The sequence below is a fragment of the Hypomesus nipponensis genome, chromosome 12, assembly GCF_054491055.1.
Source record: "Hypomesus nipponensis isolate SF chromosome 12, ASM5449105v1, whole genome shotgun sequence".
In the NCBI taxonomy this organism is placed as follows: Eukaryota; Metazoa; Chordata; class Actinopteri; order Osmeriformes; family Osmeridae; genus Hypomesus; species Hypomesus nipponensis.
Window position 1 is genome coordinate 15,036,647 of NC_140372.1, and position 21,869 is coordinate 15,058,515.

The following is a 21,869-nucleotide window of genomic DNA, read 5'->3' on the forward strand; positions in this document are numbered from 1 at the left end:
CGCATTTAAGGCCAACAGTCTCGTTGAATTCTATGCTGCCCTCCCTAACGAGACATACCCAAACATAAAAAAACATGCAATGAAAATGGCCACACTTTTTGGCAGCACGTACTTTTTGGCATCTGTGAGCAAACCTTTTCACGCATGAAACTCATGAAAAATCCAATGAGATCAAGACTCACTGATGAACATTTGCATCAGTGTTTGAGACTGGCTGTGACAGGAATGGAACCTGACATTGGACTTCTCACTAGCCAGAAGCAAACCCACAGTTCACACTGAACTGAATATGCATAAGTAAGTAAATGTTTTGATTTCAATAGCAATGAATATGACTTATTACTGTGGTGTCTTATTACTGTGTAACCTAAAGGCCGCTGTGATTCTCATAATATACAGATGAAGGGAAGCCTGCTGTGTCGCCCAGTAAAGACAAGAGCAGGGGATTCATGCAGTCCTGACTGAGGTGTGGGTCCGCTCACTGTGGCTTGAGGTTTCAGCTTGGCCATAGGTGCTGATCTGTGGGCATCTATGAAGCCCTCTGTGACGTTGGCTGTAAAAAGAGCTGTACAAATAAAGGGTTGATTTGATTTGACCGGGGCTGTGTTTGAAGTGTGATTTTACTGTCAAGACAGAGCTAGGTCCCTAGTCACAGTGTAACACAGTCATTACGATAGTAATAATACCCTTTTAAAAGGCTATATATCCCTTGATTTGTTCGGTGCAAAACAAAATAATAAACTAATCTAGCATAATAAATACATTTAAAATAATAATAAAACCTCCACAATAATACTGGTAGTCACTCCGGCCCATGTTATTCTGTTACAGACTGATCCGGCCCCACATCATTTAAAAAAATGTTATCTGGCCCTCGAAGAAAAAAGTTTGGGGACCCCTGCTTTACAGCGACAATTTGTGAAGAATTTCAAAAAAGTTAAACTTAATCAGACTTTGCTTCAATTGTCTTAAAATGTTGTGTACATGTATGAAATACATGTCTGTATCATGTACATTTTTTATTGGTTGCGAATATTGAGGAGGAATTGCTGCTATATTTGTATTTTGTTATACTCAGAAGGGCATAAATCCAATACACCATATAACATGTTGTCTTTCTGTGTGAGTGTATTAGGTGCATGGTCCAGCTTTTTTACATAGACATGATGGACGGCTGTGTGGAAGCAGACCTTCAAGTTAGACCCTTTAAGCCCTCTGAACTGTTAATTATCTTAAATCGGATGGATGTCTTTGTGTTTGTGTGTGTACATTATGTGATTGTACAAAATGTGTGTGTGTCTGTACTCACACCAGCACACGCGAACATTGCACATTTCCCCAGGTGCAGGGGTGATAGTCAGGCTTGACGTAGGTCTCCACCCCGTCCTCCACCACACAGCTTACCGTCTTAGTCACCACGTATGCACACCAGTTTCTGCAGAGAGAGAGACAGCACTTACAGTATTGTGGTTAAAGGCATACAGAGTTGCAGATGTGAATTTGAACACTACAGCTGAGAAGCCAAACAGAGCAATGCGTATCATCAGCAGAAATATGAAAAAGTCTGAGTGCAATTCTCTCAGAAAGGACAGCGCTCCCTGCTGAGGACCAGTGTGTTGCATTTTTTTCCAGAAGTCTTAGGGCTAGTGTTGATTTAGGGTTAGAGGTAGTCAACTTTGGGGGTTTGTGAAAGTGAGTGTGTGTGTGTGCATGGGGGGGGGGGTGTGCAGACAGACCATGGGCCATGTCCTCGTAAAAAATGTTGTGTTGCAGATTTATAAAATGTGGCTTCAGTGTGTAGTGCCAGACTCAGACCCCCACCCCTCGGCTTGAGACAACGGCCAAAGCAAATTCCATGATTTGCGTCTCAGCAGGGACGTGGACAGGTTGGGGCTAAGGTTGCCCGGGCAACTGCCCGATTGCCCTCCTCGAGTCTAAGTGCCCCTCAGAGGGAAAAAAAACCTAAATTAAAAGTAGAAAAGTAAAAGTAAATTAAAAGTAATTTAAACAGCTGCAGAATTTCATGTAGACCTCGATGTAAAAAATTGCCACCCGAAACATTTCATAAAGTGGCCTTATTTACTTTCAATCGATAAGCCTGTGGGCAATGAGAGTGAAAGTCAGAAGGGTGAGGGGGGGTATGCCCCCTACTCTGTTTACTCTGCGTTACTGCAGCCGAGCCTGCATTTTCTTGCCCTTAAGAGACGGTCAAGGTTGTTTTCTTATGGTTGTTTTCTTATTTGGTTCATGCTAATACACTGTTCAGTTTCCCATCTTACTTTGAACCAAAGGGGAATTTATTTTGGTTGTTAGGCCTGTATTTAACCCCCCACACCGTTGAACAGTTTCTCTTCCGTTTTCAGCTCAGGTTTTGTAAAGGCGGAGCCAAAACCCGATATCTGCAATTGTTTTAGCTAGTGCTGCTGTTGTTGCTAAATTCAATAAATTCGAGGGGGCGGAGACTCAGTCCTGTAGCCAGTTTTACAAATGGTTGCACACATGACAGTTGTTTATAGAGTTTATTTCCGTTATTTTAAAGCAGATTTTTAATTTTTTGTAATGAACGTAATGTTCATGGCATGACAAATGTTATTATAGCCTAATATAATTTCTGTAGTAATATCGTGGCATATTAAGGCATAATTATAGATTGTTGACATGTTCTTCTGGAGCAAAGACGAAGATGAATAAATCATGTCTCAACGAACGTTATGTCACTTAACACCACAATGATGGCATTAACAATAACAGTAAGCTAGCAATAGTAAAGCAACACTTATCATAATAGTAATATATATATAGGCCTATTTGATTTATCTTCCTTTGTCAAGCTAGAACAACAAAGGAGCCAGATATTCAAGTTTACACTGTATATGTGGTGAGTTTGTGTCGTATGTGGAACGTATCTTCCATCTAGAATAGGCTTATATTACTAAAAACTAGTGCTGTCAGTTTAATGCGTTATTAACGGCGTTGACCCAAACCCAAATTAACGGCGCCAATTTTTGTATCGCAGGATTTAACGTTCTTTTTGGCCAAGCAAACTATGTTTTTTTTCACATGCTGTTGCAACAACTACTGACGTTACAAAAACTACAACACTACACCGGATCTAGCTAGACCAGAATACACATACATACACTTGTTTGGGCTTGTGAGCCTGCTAAAAAGTAGTGGGCTAACTTTACGTTTTGAGTGGATGGCGAACGCCAAAATGGATGCCAATAAGATTCTGAATGGAAAGTTTACTTCTAAAAGTTCCCAAATGGTCCCATTGACAAGATCAAAGTGATCTGTGTGTTTTGTCATTGTGAACTGAGCTATTATCGCAACACGTCCAGTCTGAAATACCACTTGATGGCCAAGCACACAGCTGATGCGAATTCTCCGCCCCCTCATCAAAGCCAAGCAATTGCAACGTTGTTTTCAATTTAAAAAAAATATTTGCACTAAGCAATCCGTTCCACTTTTCCATGTTGATAAGAGCATTAAAATTAGAAAAAATAACGGGACAAAAAGAAATCAAGGGACATTTAGCATACATAAAAATGTGCAATTAATTGCGAATAATTACAAGTTAACTATGACATTAATGTGATTAATTGCAATCAAAAATTAAAAATTGTCGTTTGACAGCACTACTAAAAACCAAGTGAACGGAATACTATCCCTTACAAAAATGAAGTATATTAAAGTATACTATAAGTATACTAATAATGGACAATACACTTTTAATTAACTTTTGATATAGGCTACTTTTAAGAAGTATGCTTAGAAAATAGTTCATTTTTGATATACTTTTAAGAAGTATACTTCATAAATTTTCTTTTATTATACAGCGAAAACTTTTAAAAGACTTTTGTACATTACAAGTTACATTTTGTATCCATCCAGTATATTCTAATTATTCATGTCTAGGAAAATCTATTATGCATTGCACATTGAATCTTTTGTTACTGAAGCTGCAACCTTGATTACTGCCAAAACATTTTGAAGCCCTGTACTCTTATACTATACTAATAATTATCAATTGAGTATTATTGGAAAAAAACGAAAAAGCTACTTGAGAAAGAAGCAGACTAAAGGGTTGCATTCAACACTGAATTTGACTCTATACCCAGCATGCTGCATGTTGAGGCTCTTACTCACTTTAACCCTATTTCTAGGGAAGCGTTCATCGAGCTGGTAGATTCCTCGAAACCCATCAGCTGCCATGCTTAGTATTATTAATGAATCTATTGTAACTGGACAAGTCCCTGACAATTTCAAACAAGCTATTATTAAGCCCCTTCTTAAAAAACCAAACCTGGATCCAGGTTGTCTTAGCAAGTATAGGCCAATTTCAAATTTGCCATTGCTCTCATTTTTTTTTGAAAAAGCTGTGGCACAACAGCTCACTGAGCACCTCTCCTCAAATCAGCTTTATGAACCTCTCCAGTCTGGATTTCGTCTTCACCACAGCACTGAAACTGCATTAGCTAAGGTAGTCAATGATCTATTATTAGCCTCTGACGCGGGCTCTATCTCTGTTCTGGTTCTTCTAGACCTTAGTGCAGCATTTGACACTGTGGATCATGAGATTCTCCTGGAGCGTATGGAGAACTATGTTGGGATCTCTGGTACTTCACTTCACAGTGGTTTAGATCGTATCTATCTGATAGATCACAATATGTCCACTATGATGGTTGCTCATCCAGGAGCACTACTGTAAAATACGGAGTACCACAGGGTTCAGTTCTAGGCCCTCTGTTATTTTCACTCTATATGTTGCCTTTAGGAAACATAATTAGAAGCTCTGGGGTAAATTTTCACTGTTATGCAGATGATACTCAGCTATACATGTCCATAAAGCCTGGAGAATTTCCACATGCTATGGAAAAATGTGTTTCCGGGTTGAGAACTTGGATGACAGCAAATTTCCTTCTTCTTAATTCGGATAAAACCGAGGTTCAAATTTTCGGCCCTAAAAAATACAGAAATAATGTATCCAATCTGACCTTAAACTTAGATGGTGTCAAAGTATCTCAAAGCCAGTTGGTAAAAAATGTAGGAGTCACATTGGACCCAGACCTTTCGTTTGAGTACCATATTAAACAAATCACCAGAACTGCATTTTTCCATCTACGTAATATTGCCAAAATACGAAAATTCCTCTTTAAGGATGATGCTGAAAAACTAATACATGCTTTTGTTACGTCCCGATTGGACTACTGCAATGTGTTGTTCTCTGGCCTCCCAACTACCTACATGAAAAATTTACAGCGGGTACAAAATGCTACTGCTAGACTATTGACAAAAACAAGAAAGTTTGATCATATAACCTCTACTCTTATCTCTTTACACTGGCTCCCTATCCAAGCCTCAACCTCAACCAGTCTAACACTCAGCACTGGTGCCCCACAGGGTTGTGTGTTAAGCCCACTGTTGTACTCCCTGTTCACCTATGATTGTGCAACCACTAACAGCTCCAACACCATCATTAAGTTTGCTGGTGACACCACCATTATCGGCTGCATCAAGAATGGTGATGAGTCTGCCTACAGAGCAGAGGTGGCAACAATGACATCTTGGTGTCAGGATAACAGCCTGCTGCTTAATGTAGCAAAAACCAAGGAGTTGATAGTGGACTACAGGCGGCTGCAGGGAGAACATGCACCCATTCACATCGGGGGCACGGCTGTGGAGAGAGTCAAAAGTTTCAGATTTCTTGGTATCAATATCAGCGAGGATCTGAGCTGGACACACCATATTGGTGTGGTTACAAGGACAGCGAAACAGAGGCTCTTTTTTCTGCGGCAACTGCTGAAATTTGGCATGGACTGCACTGTACTGACCAATTTTTACCGCTGCACCATTGAGAGCATACTGACTGGTGGAATTACAACATGGTTTGGCAACAGCACTGCCCAGGACAGGAAGACACTACAAAGAGTGGTCAAATCTGCACAGCGTATTACAAGGACTGCATTGCCATCCATTCAGGACCTTTACAGCCAGCGCTGCAGGAGGAAGGCCAAGCGGATCATTTCTGACCCTAGTCATCCCTGCCACAGTCTTTTCTCCCTCCTGCCTTCTGGAAGGCGATACAAGAGTATAAGATCCCGTACCAGCAGATACAGGGATAGTTTTTACCCACATGCCATCAGGATGCTGAACTGTCCTTGAAAAATCTTTTTGCACTACAATTTTTTTCTCTTTTTCCTGCCCTTTTTCTCCATTCTCCAGTATTCAATTTATTTTTTCTTTAAATTGAACGGACATTGAGCACAAAGAATTTCATTACTGATAAATGCTGTTTATGAGTAAATGATAATAAACTTGAACTTGAAGCCAGAGCTGATTTCAAAGTTTTACTACTAATTTACAAATCTCTACATGGATTGGCACCACTGTACCTCTCTGGTCCCCTTGCACCCTATTGCCCCGCAAGGACTCTAAGATCTCAAGATGCCGGCTATCTGGTAATACCCCAAATTAAGAAAAAAACTGCTGGAGGTAGGGCGTTCTCATATAGAGCACCTATTCTCTGGAACAAATTACCTGTCTCAATTAGGGAGGCTGATACTGTTTCGACATTTAAAACTAGATAAAAAAACGTTCTTGTTTAGTCAATCCTATGATTGTTAAAGGTAAGTATGTGTGTACTTTCTATGTAAACCTGGGGTGTACGTTTGCCTATGTGTGTATCACATGTAACTTTAGCTTATGTTCACACTGCCCATTTAAATGTTACAAATAAAGTAAACCTGTTATTGTATATTGTTACTGTAATAGTTCCGTTGCTGTATATTTTTATTGTTTTAGTTTACTAGTTGGAGACAACGGGGGGCTGGTTGTTTTCATCCTTATTCGTATAAATATAACCTATTTTAGAGTTGTTTCCCCCGGAACAGATTTCATGTTCAAACCAAGGGGGGCTGTCGCTGTCTTGGTGTGTGGGGCTGCATCAAATACCCTCTTAGCTTTGTTAAATTGCTGCACTAGTCCACACTTGACCGGTGGGGATCTCATTCTATTACGACTGAAACTGTTAGCTGCTCCTGGCATTCTCTAATCCCTGTTCTCCTCTCTGTCCCCCCCACACATCCCCTGTGGTGTGGGGGGTCTGAGCTGTCAGGACCTGCCTGGTCGTCGGTCTACCAACGCTGGACCAGGTCGTCAACCGGAAACCAGCCTCCATGACGGCCAACAGCGGGTTTCCAGGTCCCATCCAACGTCTATAAAGCCGAACAATGGATTTTTGGTGTTTCAAAACCCATTGACATTGTATGACTATGTTTAGCTTGTGTTCTGCTCCTCTCTCTTACCAACCGTCTCTGGAGGAGGGGATCCCTCTCTGAATTGCTCCTCCCAAGGTTTCTTCCATTTTTTCTCCCGTTGGGAGTTTTTCTGGGAGTTTTTCCTTGTCTTCCTTGAGGGTTTAGGTTGGTTGAGGGGCAGTTCTATGGGCGTATGTGAAGCCCTCTGTGACATGCTTGCGTGTAAAAAGGGCTATACAAATAAATTTGATTTGCATCATGCATTTAAAGTTTATACTGTCAAACTGACTGAAGAACGAAATAACAACGTGAATAAATGAAGATTGTGTGGCTCATTGGCTGGTCAATTCCAACGATGCAAGGTGGTAAATAGTGTTAAAATTTGCTGATAAGATTGCCGTTCGAAATACAGATGTAACTTAATGGATTTCATTTTTTTACGTGTCTGCTTAAAATGTAGCGTTTTGTTGCATGGTAATTGTAATTGTTGCTGTTTTACCATTGTAACCATGAGTTAAATGACTGTTACATTTGATAAGAAGAGTTGGATTATTACAACGTGAATTCATACGCCGTAATTAGCTTCTTTGAGCTAATAATCTGCAGTGTCACTTAGCGAGGGGCCCCGTTCTCGTAACACAAGATTGGCGGTGTTTGAAGGGCCCCTAAACATTTAAATTTATTAGTAAATCATAGAAAATGGAGACTTATTAAGTTTACTTCTTTAAGTATCTATATTAATTGAAATGGCACTTGAAAGTATTCCAAAGTACACTTTGAGGTACTTTAGGAACTATACTTCATGAAATGAAAGTGCACTACTTTAGAGTGTTCTGTATATTAGTATATTTTGAGGTACTTTACGAAGTAAAGTAAAAGGGCACTACACTATACTTTTTATACTAAAGTATACTTAAATTAAACTTGAAGTATACTTCTTTTTCGCAAGGGTTAGTATATAGTGATAGCATTGATTTTGATTAAGTTCGCATTATTATTATTACATTACATTACAGACTTCTACCCCATTCTACAAGTTTTCTGACTCTACTGCAATGCCTTAGCTCACAAGCTCGCGACCAGATGTCACAAAGTATGATGTATACAGCTAGTTGCAAGCGTGCACAAGTGTCAGAGCTAGGAACAAGGCGAGCCACTGTTCTGCGCAAGACCGGACAAGCCAGAACTGGAAAGATGGTACTGAGACAACATGGAAATACAAATGAAATACAGAAAGGGAGAGAAAGAAGGCTAACATCAAATGCTGGGACAGAACAATATGAGACAAGACTGAGATTGTGTTCAAGGACATTCAGTCTCTGTCTGTGGCACATACACTGCAAACCAAACAGACACTGCAACCTATCAGAAAGTCTACATCACACTATCAACCAGACCTCTTGAATAGAGGTCTGAGTGTCAGCTGGTTTAACCATGTCCACATGAAGCATAGCATTGCTATATAGGCTTTGGTCAGATTACCATTATGTTTTCCGAATTGCATCACCACTCAGCGACACTGAATGCGGTCCAGTTTATTTTCTCTACGTACAGACCCATCCATGCAAGGCCTGCTGAATTCTAACCTCTCATATCTAATCTCCCTACTTTACAATGAGCTAAGTCTGTCTGTCTCCACATCTGTGCTGCACATTAGCTGATAACTGTGTTTTATGTGTGTGCGTGTCTTTCTGTATGCACGGCTGTGTGCAAGTGTCTGCTTGCGCAGTGCCTATGCCAGGGAGTGTGTCAGTGTGTTTCTTTACGTGTGCCTTCATAAGTGTGTGGTACATGTGTATAACCCTTTGTCTACATCACACTTTTCTGTCACCAGCGTTTTCCCAGCTGGGCTCATCCAACAAAACAATAACTCTGGTGTAGCTGTCTGACAGTCTCAGTTGATAAACTCATAGTGATGACTTCATCTCCTATTGTATGTCTCTCTTTCTCTGTCAGACAACTGAATGTGTGTTGTGTGTCAGGGCTGAGTCATGAAAGTCCATTTAAACCATAACTAAAACTGACCCTTCTTGGCAGCAATCTAATACTAGCCAATATCAGGCAAGATGTCCGAACAACAGAATGACAGTCAACTGCAAGCTTCTTTCACAACAACACATAAATCCAGTATTATTTGTTTAACTTCCAGAGACGTAGAGAAACACACCTTGAACTTGAACAATATGCTCTACCTGAAACTGACCCTACTTCTGGTACAGCTATTCTAATGCACGACAGACCATTTGACACGAGAATGCAGATGACAGGACAGGATATGACATTTACATTTATGCATTTAGCAGCAGCTTTTATCCAAAGTGACTTCCTAGAGCTTTACTAAGAGCATAGGTCACTGATCATAACAACGAGGTAGTCCCAAACATTGCAAGCAGCCAAAACATGAAGCATACATTGTGAAAAACGTGCAAAAGCGAAGACCCATAAGAGCATGCAGTTATACAAGTTACAAATTAAAAACAACATGAACCCCAAAAAGTGCAGGACTGTACCTGTCGAAGAACAATCGACAGTAAAATATTTTACACCTAGTTCAAGAGTTCAAGAGTTAACTTTGTTATAACTAACCTACAAGAACAACAAGTCTCTCGATAAGAGTCATTGTGATCCTGGAGGAAACTAACATCAGGTCCAATCAAGCATTCTGAAGTGCCGTTGTAATCCCGGAACAAGTGCGTCTTGAGTCTTTTCTTGAAGGTGGGGAGACAGTCAGTGTCCCTGATGGATATGACATGCAGTTGTTTTAGATGGATGAGGTTGTTTTTAGGTTTGGCTTGCGTGCGTGGTCTGCTTCAAGAGGGTAGAGGGTAGCCCGGTTATACAGTCTCTGATTCTAATCCCACCTCTCATGACTGTTTAAGACATTGAACCACTCCACTGGTGAACTTTCACTCCCAATGTCCACATAGAAAGCCTAAAGCAGTGTTCCTCAATTGGTCTAACTTCACGACCCACATTTCTACTCAGTCATTACACTTTTCTGCCACTAGCATTTTTCCAGCTGGGCTCATTCAACAAAACAATAACTCTGGTGTAGCTTTCTGATAGGTTCAGTTGATAAACTCGTAGTGATGACTTAATCTCCTATTGTATGTCTCTATCTCTCTGTCAGACAACTGAATGTGTGTTGTGTGTGAGGGCTGACTCAGAGTCATGAAACTCCATTTAAACCATGACTAAAACTGACCCTGTTTGGCAGCCATCTAATACTAGCCAATACCAGGCAAGATGTCCGAACAACAGAATGACACTCAACTTATTGCTAGGAAAAAACTTCAACAATTGTAGTTTGGAAATACATAATCATTGTTAGAACATTTCAAAAAAGAGTCTGTCTGGTTACAAATATATGGTAGTACTTTTCCTCAAAAACTTACATTCAACATGACTTCAACATAACATGAAAACCACTGGAAATAAATAGTTATTACAAAGTTAAAAAAAGAGTCTTTGAAAATATATTCTATTCCATAGTACTAATGGTATTTGAGCAGCCAACAGTTTTGTAGCGTACTAGGGAGAGTGCGTCAGATGTTATCTCTGGCCTTGACCACACAACAAACAACCACCAATGCCCAGAACATCAGTTGGGGTAAAGATGCATACAAATATGTTAGGCCTGAGAATATATATCACTGTTATAAGTTATAGCATTTTGTGTGTCCTAAATGCTTTTACAGCAGGCTGTATATTGTAAGCCTGTAAACTCAATAGGTTGGAATGGACCTGGGTTTTCCTTTATATTGTAGTGTTTGGTTTAGAAAAGGATAGCTCTAGCAATAGTTATGTTTATATGTGTACTTGTGCAGTGTTTCCTCCCTTTTTTTTAGCAGTTGGGGCAGGTCGGTCCGAACCCCCCACCCCCTATCCAAAACAAAGTTCTAACCCTAACCCAAGAATTTGGTTCATTAATCCATTCTGTAGAATGCGTTGTCTTAAGGTTATTGGATATGTGACTTTCTGGTAAAGATTGCAATTATTCAAAATGTTTGTTCTGCAAGCTGAAGCAAACGTCCAAAGTATGTATTGACTTTGTGCTATTTAAATAATGAATAAATGTAAATAAAAAAGTATTTACTTTTCATACCAATTTTGAATGTTTTTTGTAGCAACCAAAACTGCAAGTTTTTACTGTAAATGTCACAGTTCACTTTTAATTATACTGTTAACAGAAGAACATTTCCACCATATTTTTTACAGTAGATTTCAGGCAACCACAGCTGCCAGTTTTTTACCTACATTGTATGGGATTTAACATCCTTAGGGTATTTATAAAAAGTACATGCATTTTATCCATTTTGAATAAATAGGGTTTATCCTGTAAACCTGCCTATAATGCATTTCAAACAAATAGTCTTTATTAACATAAACCTGCTTTTATGCATTTCAAACTAATACGTTTTATTACATTGACCAATACAAATCATATTAAGTTTATTAGTTTGTTTAAATTCAAACTTATGTAATGTAAATGAATGGAAATTCTATATGCAATTCAATTACATACATCTAAAAGATTAGGCTTAAATATTTCTGTGAGTGTAGGCGTTTGGTTTTGTAGGATGAACATATAAAACACATGGCCATATTTCTACACTGATGTTAAATTGAAGGCAGTGTGAAGAAAGTAAGCTATGCCAAGTCTGTATTATGGAAGATTTCGGTTGACAAAATAACTATAAAGCTTTCTTTGCCTGGCGAGAACAAAGACGGAGCTGTTCATGCTAACAGTTTATTTCATCCAATACAATGCGTTGGAAATCATACTCATATCACGAAGAAAAAAAGCAACCTATGTGATGAGTTCCATCTAGAATAGCCCTATATTGAGCCATATAGCCTATTTATAAAAAAACTAGTTGAAGGAATACTATACAGTGACAGAATACATTTACGTTAAGTTTGCATCATGTGTCTGATTCTTATCGGACTTGTACCCCATTCTGCCCCTGCAATGCGTTAGCTCACACACTCGTAACCATATCAATCTATTCTCGCAACTGGTTGTCGCAAAGTATGACGTGTACAGCTAGTTGCAAGCGTGCACGAGGTCTCGGAGCTAGGGAAAAAAAGAGCCACTGTTTAAAGCTAGACCGGAAGACACGGAAGTGGAAAGATGCGGCCAGTCTCGCGCTCTCGCTTGCCTCACTGCCCCACTGAGCACTTTTCATAGAAATGAATGGGGACGCCATCTTGGAAACAAAAGTGGCTTACTCTAGTTATATTAACTCTATGGGATATATTCATATTAGGGGGGTTGATTTGCACTTCAGGGCCACCGTAGAATAGAGATGGTTCTGGCTCCCAAACGGCTCTATAAAAAATACATGACTGACTACAAGGGTGTGAAACAATTCTAATTAAATTACAAAATGAGGGGAGGCAAGATGGCGTCATAGAGTGAACATTAAACAGTGATTAAAGCCTGCTCCCGTGGCATTTATCATCATATGTGTCTATTTACTAGGTCTGTGCGGTAAAATTGTGGAATTTTAAATGGGGGGTATCTTAACATGAGCCTGGATAGATACTTTCTGAAAACTCCTTCAAACACTCACCATAGTGGTGTGCTAACATCAAAAGTACAGAAGGTAATGATGTTGGTTCAAGCCGTATGTTCATTTTGAACAAATCTTTACAAGGACTCGAGAGTAACGAGTCCTCTCAAAGAGAGATTTATAATAATTAAATGCTAGTGTGATAATAATTGACCAAATCATACAAACTGTCATGATAGATTATTTGAATGCAGGAATTTCTTTTAAAATATTATCTGCTGGTGCACATGTCATGCTATACTACATGAGATTAACAAATGACTCAAAAAAAGATTTGTTCTTTTTACTGAACGAGATTCAAAGAACTGAATCAGTAAAATGACCTGGGGTCTCATTTATAAAACTGTGTGTAGGATTCCTACTAAAAGTGTACGTACGCCCAAAAGCCTAAAATGGCGTACGCACACAATAATTCAGATTTATAAAACCGTGCGTACGCACACCTGTACGCAATGTTCCCTTTATAAATCACAGATTACCCACAAGTGTGCGTACGTGAATCAGAATTGTACCACCAGTACCATCGTATCACCAGTCCCGTTGTAACCGAATGCCGATGGTATTTAGTATCTCTTACAAAGTACTACAAATTTAAAATATGGTTTGTTTAACATGCAAATCATCAGAACGCACTTATCACTGCCTGAAAACTTGCAGCATGCGAATTTACGTAGAACCTGAGTGGGGAACGGTGCAAGAGAGAAACATTTTGTTGTCTTGGCCGGAGAAGATAATTTGATAACATTTGATTTGGATGTGATTCTTATAATAGGCATATTCATTTTTCAACCCAGCGCGTTAGCAAAGTAGGGCTAGGCCGACTTACATTTTTCAGGTGGCAGGCTACATCATATTCGACGTCAAACTATGAAAAGTAAACCGTTGTTGGCAGAGTTTGCATTCAATATTTTTCGAGGCACCCGGTACTTTGTAAATGTAAATATACTTTAATGAAAGGCTGCCATACCACAAATTTCTTTGCCATTTTGACTAATAACACCTACAAAGTAGGCTATGGCAGAGTTTGTAGTTCGGCAGCCTATTGTGCTCATGCCGTGTGCAAAATACCAAATCAAAACAAAGCGCAGATCAACGAAAGGGAAAACAGTAACAGCTTTTCTTTTTTTTTTTCTTTCTTTTTTTGCTTCATTTAAATAGTATAGTTTTAAATATTAAGTAATATAATCTACAATTTCTGTAGAACATTTCGTTAATTCAGCAATGATGACACAAGCGGGAATCAGATCTCAAACTGCCATAGGGCAGCTCGACAAAAAAAAATATATTAGTAAACCAAGAGCATATCGACCCATATCGAGTGGGGACAGCCCTAGTGACTATAGGCTAACCAAAGATAAGTCCCTTCCTCTATGGTTGGAGAACTGTAGCTACCCCGGCCATGTCTTTCTCTTTTCTCCTTCCTTTATATTTTTTGATTTATTTAATTGATAAACTGATTGAAATATCGTCTGCGGCGTGCTCGTTTCCCTGAGTGCTGGAGTTGAGTACAGACTGGCAAGCCTTTCTAGCAAACCGGGAGGCTAGCGACCCTTTTGTGAGAGACTCAGAAAGAAAGAAAACCTTGCTCCTACTGGTCTTTTATTTGATTCATTTATTTAGATTTTTTGGTCTACATACATTGGAGCGATTTGCCAACCATTTAGACATGAGCTGATCGCTTTTGGATACTTGTTTTGACAGACCGTGGTAGATCACAAAGTCGGTTATTGTAATTGCGCGTGAGTTAACGCTGCCCCACTGTCTTGTATGCTATAATTAATCAAGGTTAGAGTGAGGGTTTCTTTTTTACTTGATTTGTGTATTGTTATATTAGTTGTTTTCATACTTATACTCTGTCAAATAATCTGATCAATAATCTCATAGTATTAGAGTCAAAATATCCTTAAGGAAAGCCTGTTTTCCAGAATAAGAGTCCCATAATCAAATTCAGACAATATAGTGATGATTGATAAAACCCATAGATATTTTTAAAACAGAACAAACAAACGGATAAGAATAAATAGCTAGAATGTAGGGTAATCAGGGAGGACAATTAATGTAAATTTTCATTAATTTGAGGAATTACTATTTTATTTATTTTTGTGTTTCTCGTCATTGAATCATTTGCCAATTGTTGTTTTATTAATTTTTACTTGAGTAGAAAAATAAAACAGAGGTAATACAGAAAACAAATATCCTAAATAATACCTACCATTTTCTTACCCTCTGAATTATAGCTGATGTGTGTTTCATTATGTTGTGCAAACAGGTACCATCTTTCCAAAGACCTTTGAATTATTCATTCTAGTAGCAGTGTTAAAGTGAAACACTCATTACATACGTGTATCTGGATGTTGGTAAACCTGGATAGCTCTAGCCCAGATATTCGGCTTCAAAAGATTTGAGACCTTTTCCCTAGCCTGACGTTGTTATACTCATAATTCTAGTCAGAATGTGACTCTGAAAACTCTCCGTTGGGCTGTGACTACGGGGCGTGTTTCAACCGAACTCGTAAAACAAATGCCTGTTCGCTCAATTGGATAGACCTACAACCAATCAGTGCAACGTAATATGTTGTTTGTTGAAAACGAATTCAACCCAAGGGCTCTTTCGTGACGTTGTTGATTACGTTACCGTTGATCATCTGTCCATCATCGTATAAAGCCCGCCCTGGCAATTTCATTGGTCCGTCCCGATCCTGGTTTTATGTAGTTGTTCCCAATACGAGACCCTCCAGACCCAACTCCCAACGGGGAGAAGTTGGGCTGGCAGCCAGGCTACCTTTTCCCACCTTGAGATAGGTGTGACTGTTTTGTGTTAATCATTAGAAACGTTGAGCGCTGGTCTGGGGATATTGTAGGGTGTGGGTCAGTTTACTAACTGTAATTTATTCAATTGATATTTCTGTATATTTTATATAAAAATGCCTACTTATTATTTATGAATATTGCATACATTTGTTACTTAAGTGTAGAATGAAATGGTTGTCTTATTTCCCCTGCAAAAGGGAATAGTATTAACCAATACTGGCCACAGTTGAAAAGTTGGATCAAACCAAGACATTGGGCAATCCGGTCCTAACCTCTATGACTTAAATGTCACCTTAAGTTTTTCCCTTCTTGTGATATTTTCAAGCATGTAGCCTACTCATATTAGCCTGGCTCTGCCCTCCTACGTACTTCCGCTCAATTTTGATTTTGCTTCTGTATTAGGTCTGGCCATGAATTATGTAAGTCAGATGTCTCCGTTTGATTTTCTACCGGCGAATCAGTGAACAGAGGGAGTGGCTGAGAACAATGACGTTGATGTTGTGCGCTAGTTTGTGTTGTAGTTCCGTAATGGCAGCGGAGAAAGATGCGAGTGAAGCCATTCAATCCGTTGTGGCAACACTGCCGAATAGCCATAAACTAAAGCCGGAGCAAGAACAAGTTTTGCTGAGTTTTGTCGGTGGCCAGGATGTTGTGGCCCTCCTCCCTATGGGGTTTGGGAACAGTTTGATTTTCCAGCTACTGCAGCTAGCTCTGTTACACTAGTGGTGAAGGAATTGGCTAAGGCGAATGCTAGCGATTGGTTATGGCAGATCAGAGTGGCTCTGGGCAGATCCAATAGTTTTAAACTTCAACAGAGTACCCGCCTACAAGGAAGTCAACGCTTGTCAATGGAGCGAGGCCAGACTCTCTGTACAAATGAAATGTATGAGAGTCTGGTTTGGACCAGGATATACTCATATTGCATTCATTAAGATCCCCCTTTGAAACAAGCTATTCTAACAATGTTGTCACCGGCAGTATTTCAGATGGAATTGCAATTCAAACAGTACCATCTGCTAACTGAAAATATGCCCCCCAAAATGTAAATAAGCATGACGTTTATTTAGGGGGAAATTACTCATTCAAAAGAAGTTTGCTGGAAGCGATCATTGTCAGTAACAATGCCAAATGCGACTATTTGGTCTCAGTCTTGAGCCCTGCGTGGAGAAGCTGACCCGTCGTGCTACCAAACTTTACTGAGGGGATTGTTTAAATGCGCCGGAAATGAAAAATTAAATATTAGGCTGTGGCATTGAATACAGCTAAGCACCACACAAGCTTGAGTTTAAATACATGATTTAATGTGACATTACTTACTGTACATGCTAGTCTTGAATTGCTTAAATGTACAATGCTGCTAATACACGATGGCACGATGCAATACTTGCTGTGCAACAGTCTTACTAGCACATCTAAGCACGTCGTATCAATGCATCATTGCTGATGTTGTGACGTTAGGCTAACACTGAGTTCCCTTTGGCCACACAAGGCACTTTTTGCCACAAAAACTTATTTCAAGCCTAAACCGTGCAACGGAACGTAAATCATAACAGAAGCAACACAATCGCAACCAAGACTAACCTTTTGACACCGGCGTTGTCTATGTACTCCAAATATTGACATATCCTTAGGGGTGGGAAAATAAATAATATGAGAGAGAACAATGGTTGTGCTCGCCGAAGGCTTGATTTATCATAGATATGCGTCTTTTGTCAAGTTATGTGTTAAGTTGTTGGTGCAAATCGCATCTTCCGAAAACGGCCTGAAAGATGTTTTTACGGTTTACCAGATCAAACAAAAACAAATTCATCCTGGGCGCAATGCCCAAGATTAGCCTATTTGTTTTTTAATAAAAAATAAAAAATTGAGTCGGTGGAAATGTTTGGAAATGGCTAAAACGAACTAATGACAAAAATGTATGCCAAACACACAGAAGACATTCTTGAAAGTTGAATACTACTTGTGAAACATTTTATTTAAGGGTACTTGACTCTGACCAAATCTGCTGATTCACTGCTTGATTAGGAGGGGGGATAGTATTGTACTTTACATTACAGTAAGTACCCCCGCGCTTTAAGTAGCCTAGGGAAAAACCAGCTGCACCGGGATGCAAATCAAATCACGCATGACGCGCCAACAACGGAAATGGAAGTTTAGGGAAAAAATAGGAAATTAATAGGAAAGTTTTCAGTAGTGCTGTCAAACGCTTAAAATATTTAATTGCATTAATGTCATAGTTAACTTGCGATTAATCACAATTAATATCAAATTTGATCTATTCTATAAGTCCCTTGATTTCTTTTTGTCCCATTATTTTTTCTCACTTTAATGCTCTTATCAACATGGAAAAGTGGATCGGATTGCTTAGTGCAAATGTTTTTTTTTATTGAAAACAACATTGCAAATGTCTGCCAAGTGGCCGGAAAATTCGCATCAGCTGTGTGCTTGGCCATCAAGTGGTATTTCAGACTTGACGTGCTGCGATGATAGCTCAGTTCACAATGACAAAACACACAGATCACTTTGGTCTTGTCAATGGCAGACATCCCAAGTTGCAGAAACTAATTACCGGGAGGTCCCCCCCCCCCCCCCCCCCCCCCCCCCAGGATGCAATCCGGACGCATAAAGTACCCCCTCAATCAGCCCCCCCCCCCCCCCCCCCGAAATGCTCTCATGACACCTGTTGTTTTGTTTCTGGTCTAGCTAGATCCGGTGTGCTGTTCGCGGTGAGCTTTTCTAACGTCAGTAGTTGTTGCAACAGCATGTGAAAAAAACTGACACCGTTAAAATGGGTTTGCGTTAACGTAGTTAATAACGCATTTAACTGACAGCACTAGTATTTAGTAACCCTAAATATTCCTGTTAATTGTGTTGAGTGGTTTCTTCACTTTCACTTTTATAATATGTAAGAACATCTAAATACGTTTTCGGTTTCTTGTGGACGATACGGAACGCCGACAACAGCCCTTTTTGACTGGGCCGTGTCACATATTTTTCTTCTCCAATAACTCAATCAACGTCTCTCTTTGACCTATGACACCATCCACTTCCTGTCTCTGTCCGGCCATGGGGCTTGCTTCCTGTTAGTGCTGCTTCCCCAAACATCTGCTCCAGAGACAACCAACCTTGAGGAGGGGAAGAGTTGAAACGCAGGAAAGTGCTTCTTGTCTCTCTCTCCATCTCTTCTATGATATTTTTCTCTGCCCTTTTTGATTCTTCTCTACAAGATGGTCAACTCTCTTTAACCACTCAAAGTAAAATACACTTGAAATACCTTACACATTCAAGTGATTGATTTTAAGCCCTACTCAGAACTACAATTAGACTAGATAGGCAGTTATCTAGTGGGCAACTGTCTATGAAGAGAGGCACTTGAATGGTGTGTAAATGTAAGTGTGTGGGGAAATACTATACTTTATTTTTTAATATCATAGCATCTGAAACATTTTTACAATTGAATACATTGACAAAAAGTTCATAGAAGAAATCACCCATATGCTATATTGCAATTTCATTATTGCACCAAGGTAACCCACCAGATAACTGCCTGTCATAGGTGTCATAGGTAAATAAATGTAATGTTTGAGGTTATAATGTCCCATTTATTACATTATTGTTATGTTATGATGTTTACAAATAGTCATTGTATTCCAGTTTTTTGCAATAAGGCACACTACACAGCAAAACTATAGTTGTAGCCAATTATGCCACAAGGCATAAGGAACATGTCAAATGTCAATGTGGAATGTCGATATTTTGCAGGTAAAGAATCACAAAAAGGAATAATAAGTAAACACATGTAGCATAGCGTCAGGGGGCTGTCATCTGGAAGCCTATAAGGTTTGAAATATCATCAGTCAAAAGTACATTTGAGTTATTGACACATAGACAATGTGGACATTGAATTTAGCCATATTCTCTTGTATTTATTTTGACTAAATATTGCTTTGAAAGACATGTCTCCTACACATCCACAACAAATGTAGGATTTCTACACACATGATGCAAGAAATCCGATGCACTGTCTAGATGAAGCAGAATCTTACCTACAAAGCACAAGTTAAAAAAGGGCCAGATCTAGGTCTGGCTCTTCTGGTGTAGTAATCCCCTCAAAATGAAACAGCGTTACCGTTATGATTGTGCAGCTAGACAGTAGGGCTGTCCCACCTTAGTCGACTAGTCGATTTTCTGGTCGATATGCTCTTGGTCGACTAAGATTTTTTTAGTTGAGCTGCCATATGGCAGTGTGAGATCTGATTCCCACTTGAGGCATCATTGCTGAATTAACTAAATGTTCAACAGAAATTGTATATTATATTATTTAAGACGAATAAACCAACTCAAAAAATATAGAATTTAAAAGAAAAGGTGTTACTGTTTTCTCTTTTGTTAATCTGTGCTTTATTTTGGTTTGATATTTTGCACACAGCACGAGCACAATTGGCTGCAGAAATACTCTGCCTTAGCCTACTTTGTCGGTGTTATTAGTCAAAATGGCAAAGATATCTGTGGTATGGCAGCATTTAATTAAAGTACATTTACAAAGTACCGGGTGACTCAAACGTTGAATGCAAACTCTGACAACAACGGTTTATTTTTTATAGTTCGACGTCGAATATGATGTAGGGTAACTACCACCTGAAAAACGTAAGTTGGTCTAGCCCTACTTCTCTATTGCTAACGCGCTGGGCTGAAAAATGAATATGCCTATTATAAGAACCACAAATCGAAGGACATTATCTTCTCCGGCCTTGGGGGGCCAACGCTTAATGCAACGCTTAATGCGAACGCGATTTTTTGGTGGCTGATTGGAGCTAAAAGGTTTTTGAGGCTTTATGTAAAACAAACAAACACAGCCAATTGGTAAAACATTGTCCAGTGAATGCAATTACGTTTACGTTTCTTGGCCTGGTTTGTTTTTCCATCTTTATATTGTCTCTACTAGCTAGCTTTCTATATGTCAGTGTCACTGTTGTGTGCATAGACGTTCATTTGGAATAGACCAACTGTCCTGGGGGAAAGGGGGGCCGGCCAACTGTGTTGTGTCGCTCAATCTTCTGCTGAAATTGTTATTAGTAGTAAAACAATAAATAAGGCAAGCGAATTATAAGGCAACCAGAAGTGCTTCGGCCCATCGGAAATTCTCCAGGTGCTCCCAATGGCCAGTCCGCTACTGTGTAGCCTACTGTTAATTTGCAGCTATATATATTATTATTTTTTGCCGTAGCACCACCTGAGACTTTTGCCATTTCTAAAATTAATTCTGTATCAAAAATCAACCATGTATTTTTCAAATTCTCCCGCCTAACTCCGGAGATATCAACAGCGCAACTGGGTTATAGGTTGCGGCAGAGAATGTAGTTAATATAGACGGGCTCTGGTTGCGGTTACAAATGGGTTGAAAATTGTATGATAGCCTATGTAGTTTCTGAGTAGGATGCGTTTCGTACAAGATCTGGCAACTGGACAACATTGAAATAATATATTGATGTGAATATTTATATAATGAGGTTTGGCCATTCAAATTACGGAAGTTTCACGGGAGAAATGACAAAACGGGAGGGGGGCGGGAGATGGGTGTGAAATACGGGAGACTCCCGGGGAAAACGGGAGGGTTGACAGGTATGGTTGCACCGTTCCCCACTCAGCTTCAACGTAAGTTCGCATGCTGCAAGTTTTCAGGCAGTGATAAGCGCGCTCTGATGCTTTGCATGTTAAACAAACGATTTGTAGTACATTGTAAGAGATACTATATACCATCGGCATTCGGTTACAACAGGACTGGTGATACAAGTCTTATTATTAGTAGGCTATTAGCGGCTGAATTTGCAATGTCCAGCAGCCAGTGAGTCAGATCGCGAAAATGTTTGTACGTTTTTTTTAAGTTTTTTTTTAAGCATTTCAAAGTTCGATTAGTCGATTTTCAGACGTTTTAGTTGAGTCTTGGTCGACCAAATAATATTTTAGTCGGGGACAGCCCTCCTAGACAGCTACTGTGGTGTACCAGGATTCCTGTTTCACTAAAAAAATAATCAGTAACATGACAGGCTCGATGGCTGTGGCTGGATTTGAACACATAACATTACACTTTACAGTACACTATCTCAGCCCATTTAGCTACTCGCAGTGTTGGAAATTGCAATGGTCAGTTACTTTGTTTTAAAGCAAGCTGTTTCTTCTGTGGCAAGCATCCTACTCATCTATAACAAATTCCAAGTCAAATG

At 39.5% G+C, this 21,869-nt stretch overlaps 1 protein-coding gene across 4 annotated transcripts in view; it reads right to left on the reverse strand.

The window, feature by feature from the left end:
• Nucleotides 1–21,869, reverse strand: part of emilin1b (elastin microfibril interfacer 1b) — a 97,655-nt gene that overhangs the window by 44,362 nt on the left and 31,424 nt on the right. For all 4 annotated transcript variants that reach the window (XM_084667534.1, XM_084667533.1, XM_084667532.1 and 1 more), the window contains exon 2: nt 1,310–1,435. In XM_084667534.1, coding sequence (XP_084523660.1) covers nt 1,310–1,435 — 126 coding nt within the window. The remainder of the gene's footprint in view (nt 1–1,309; nt 1,436–21,869) is intronic.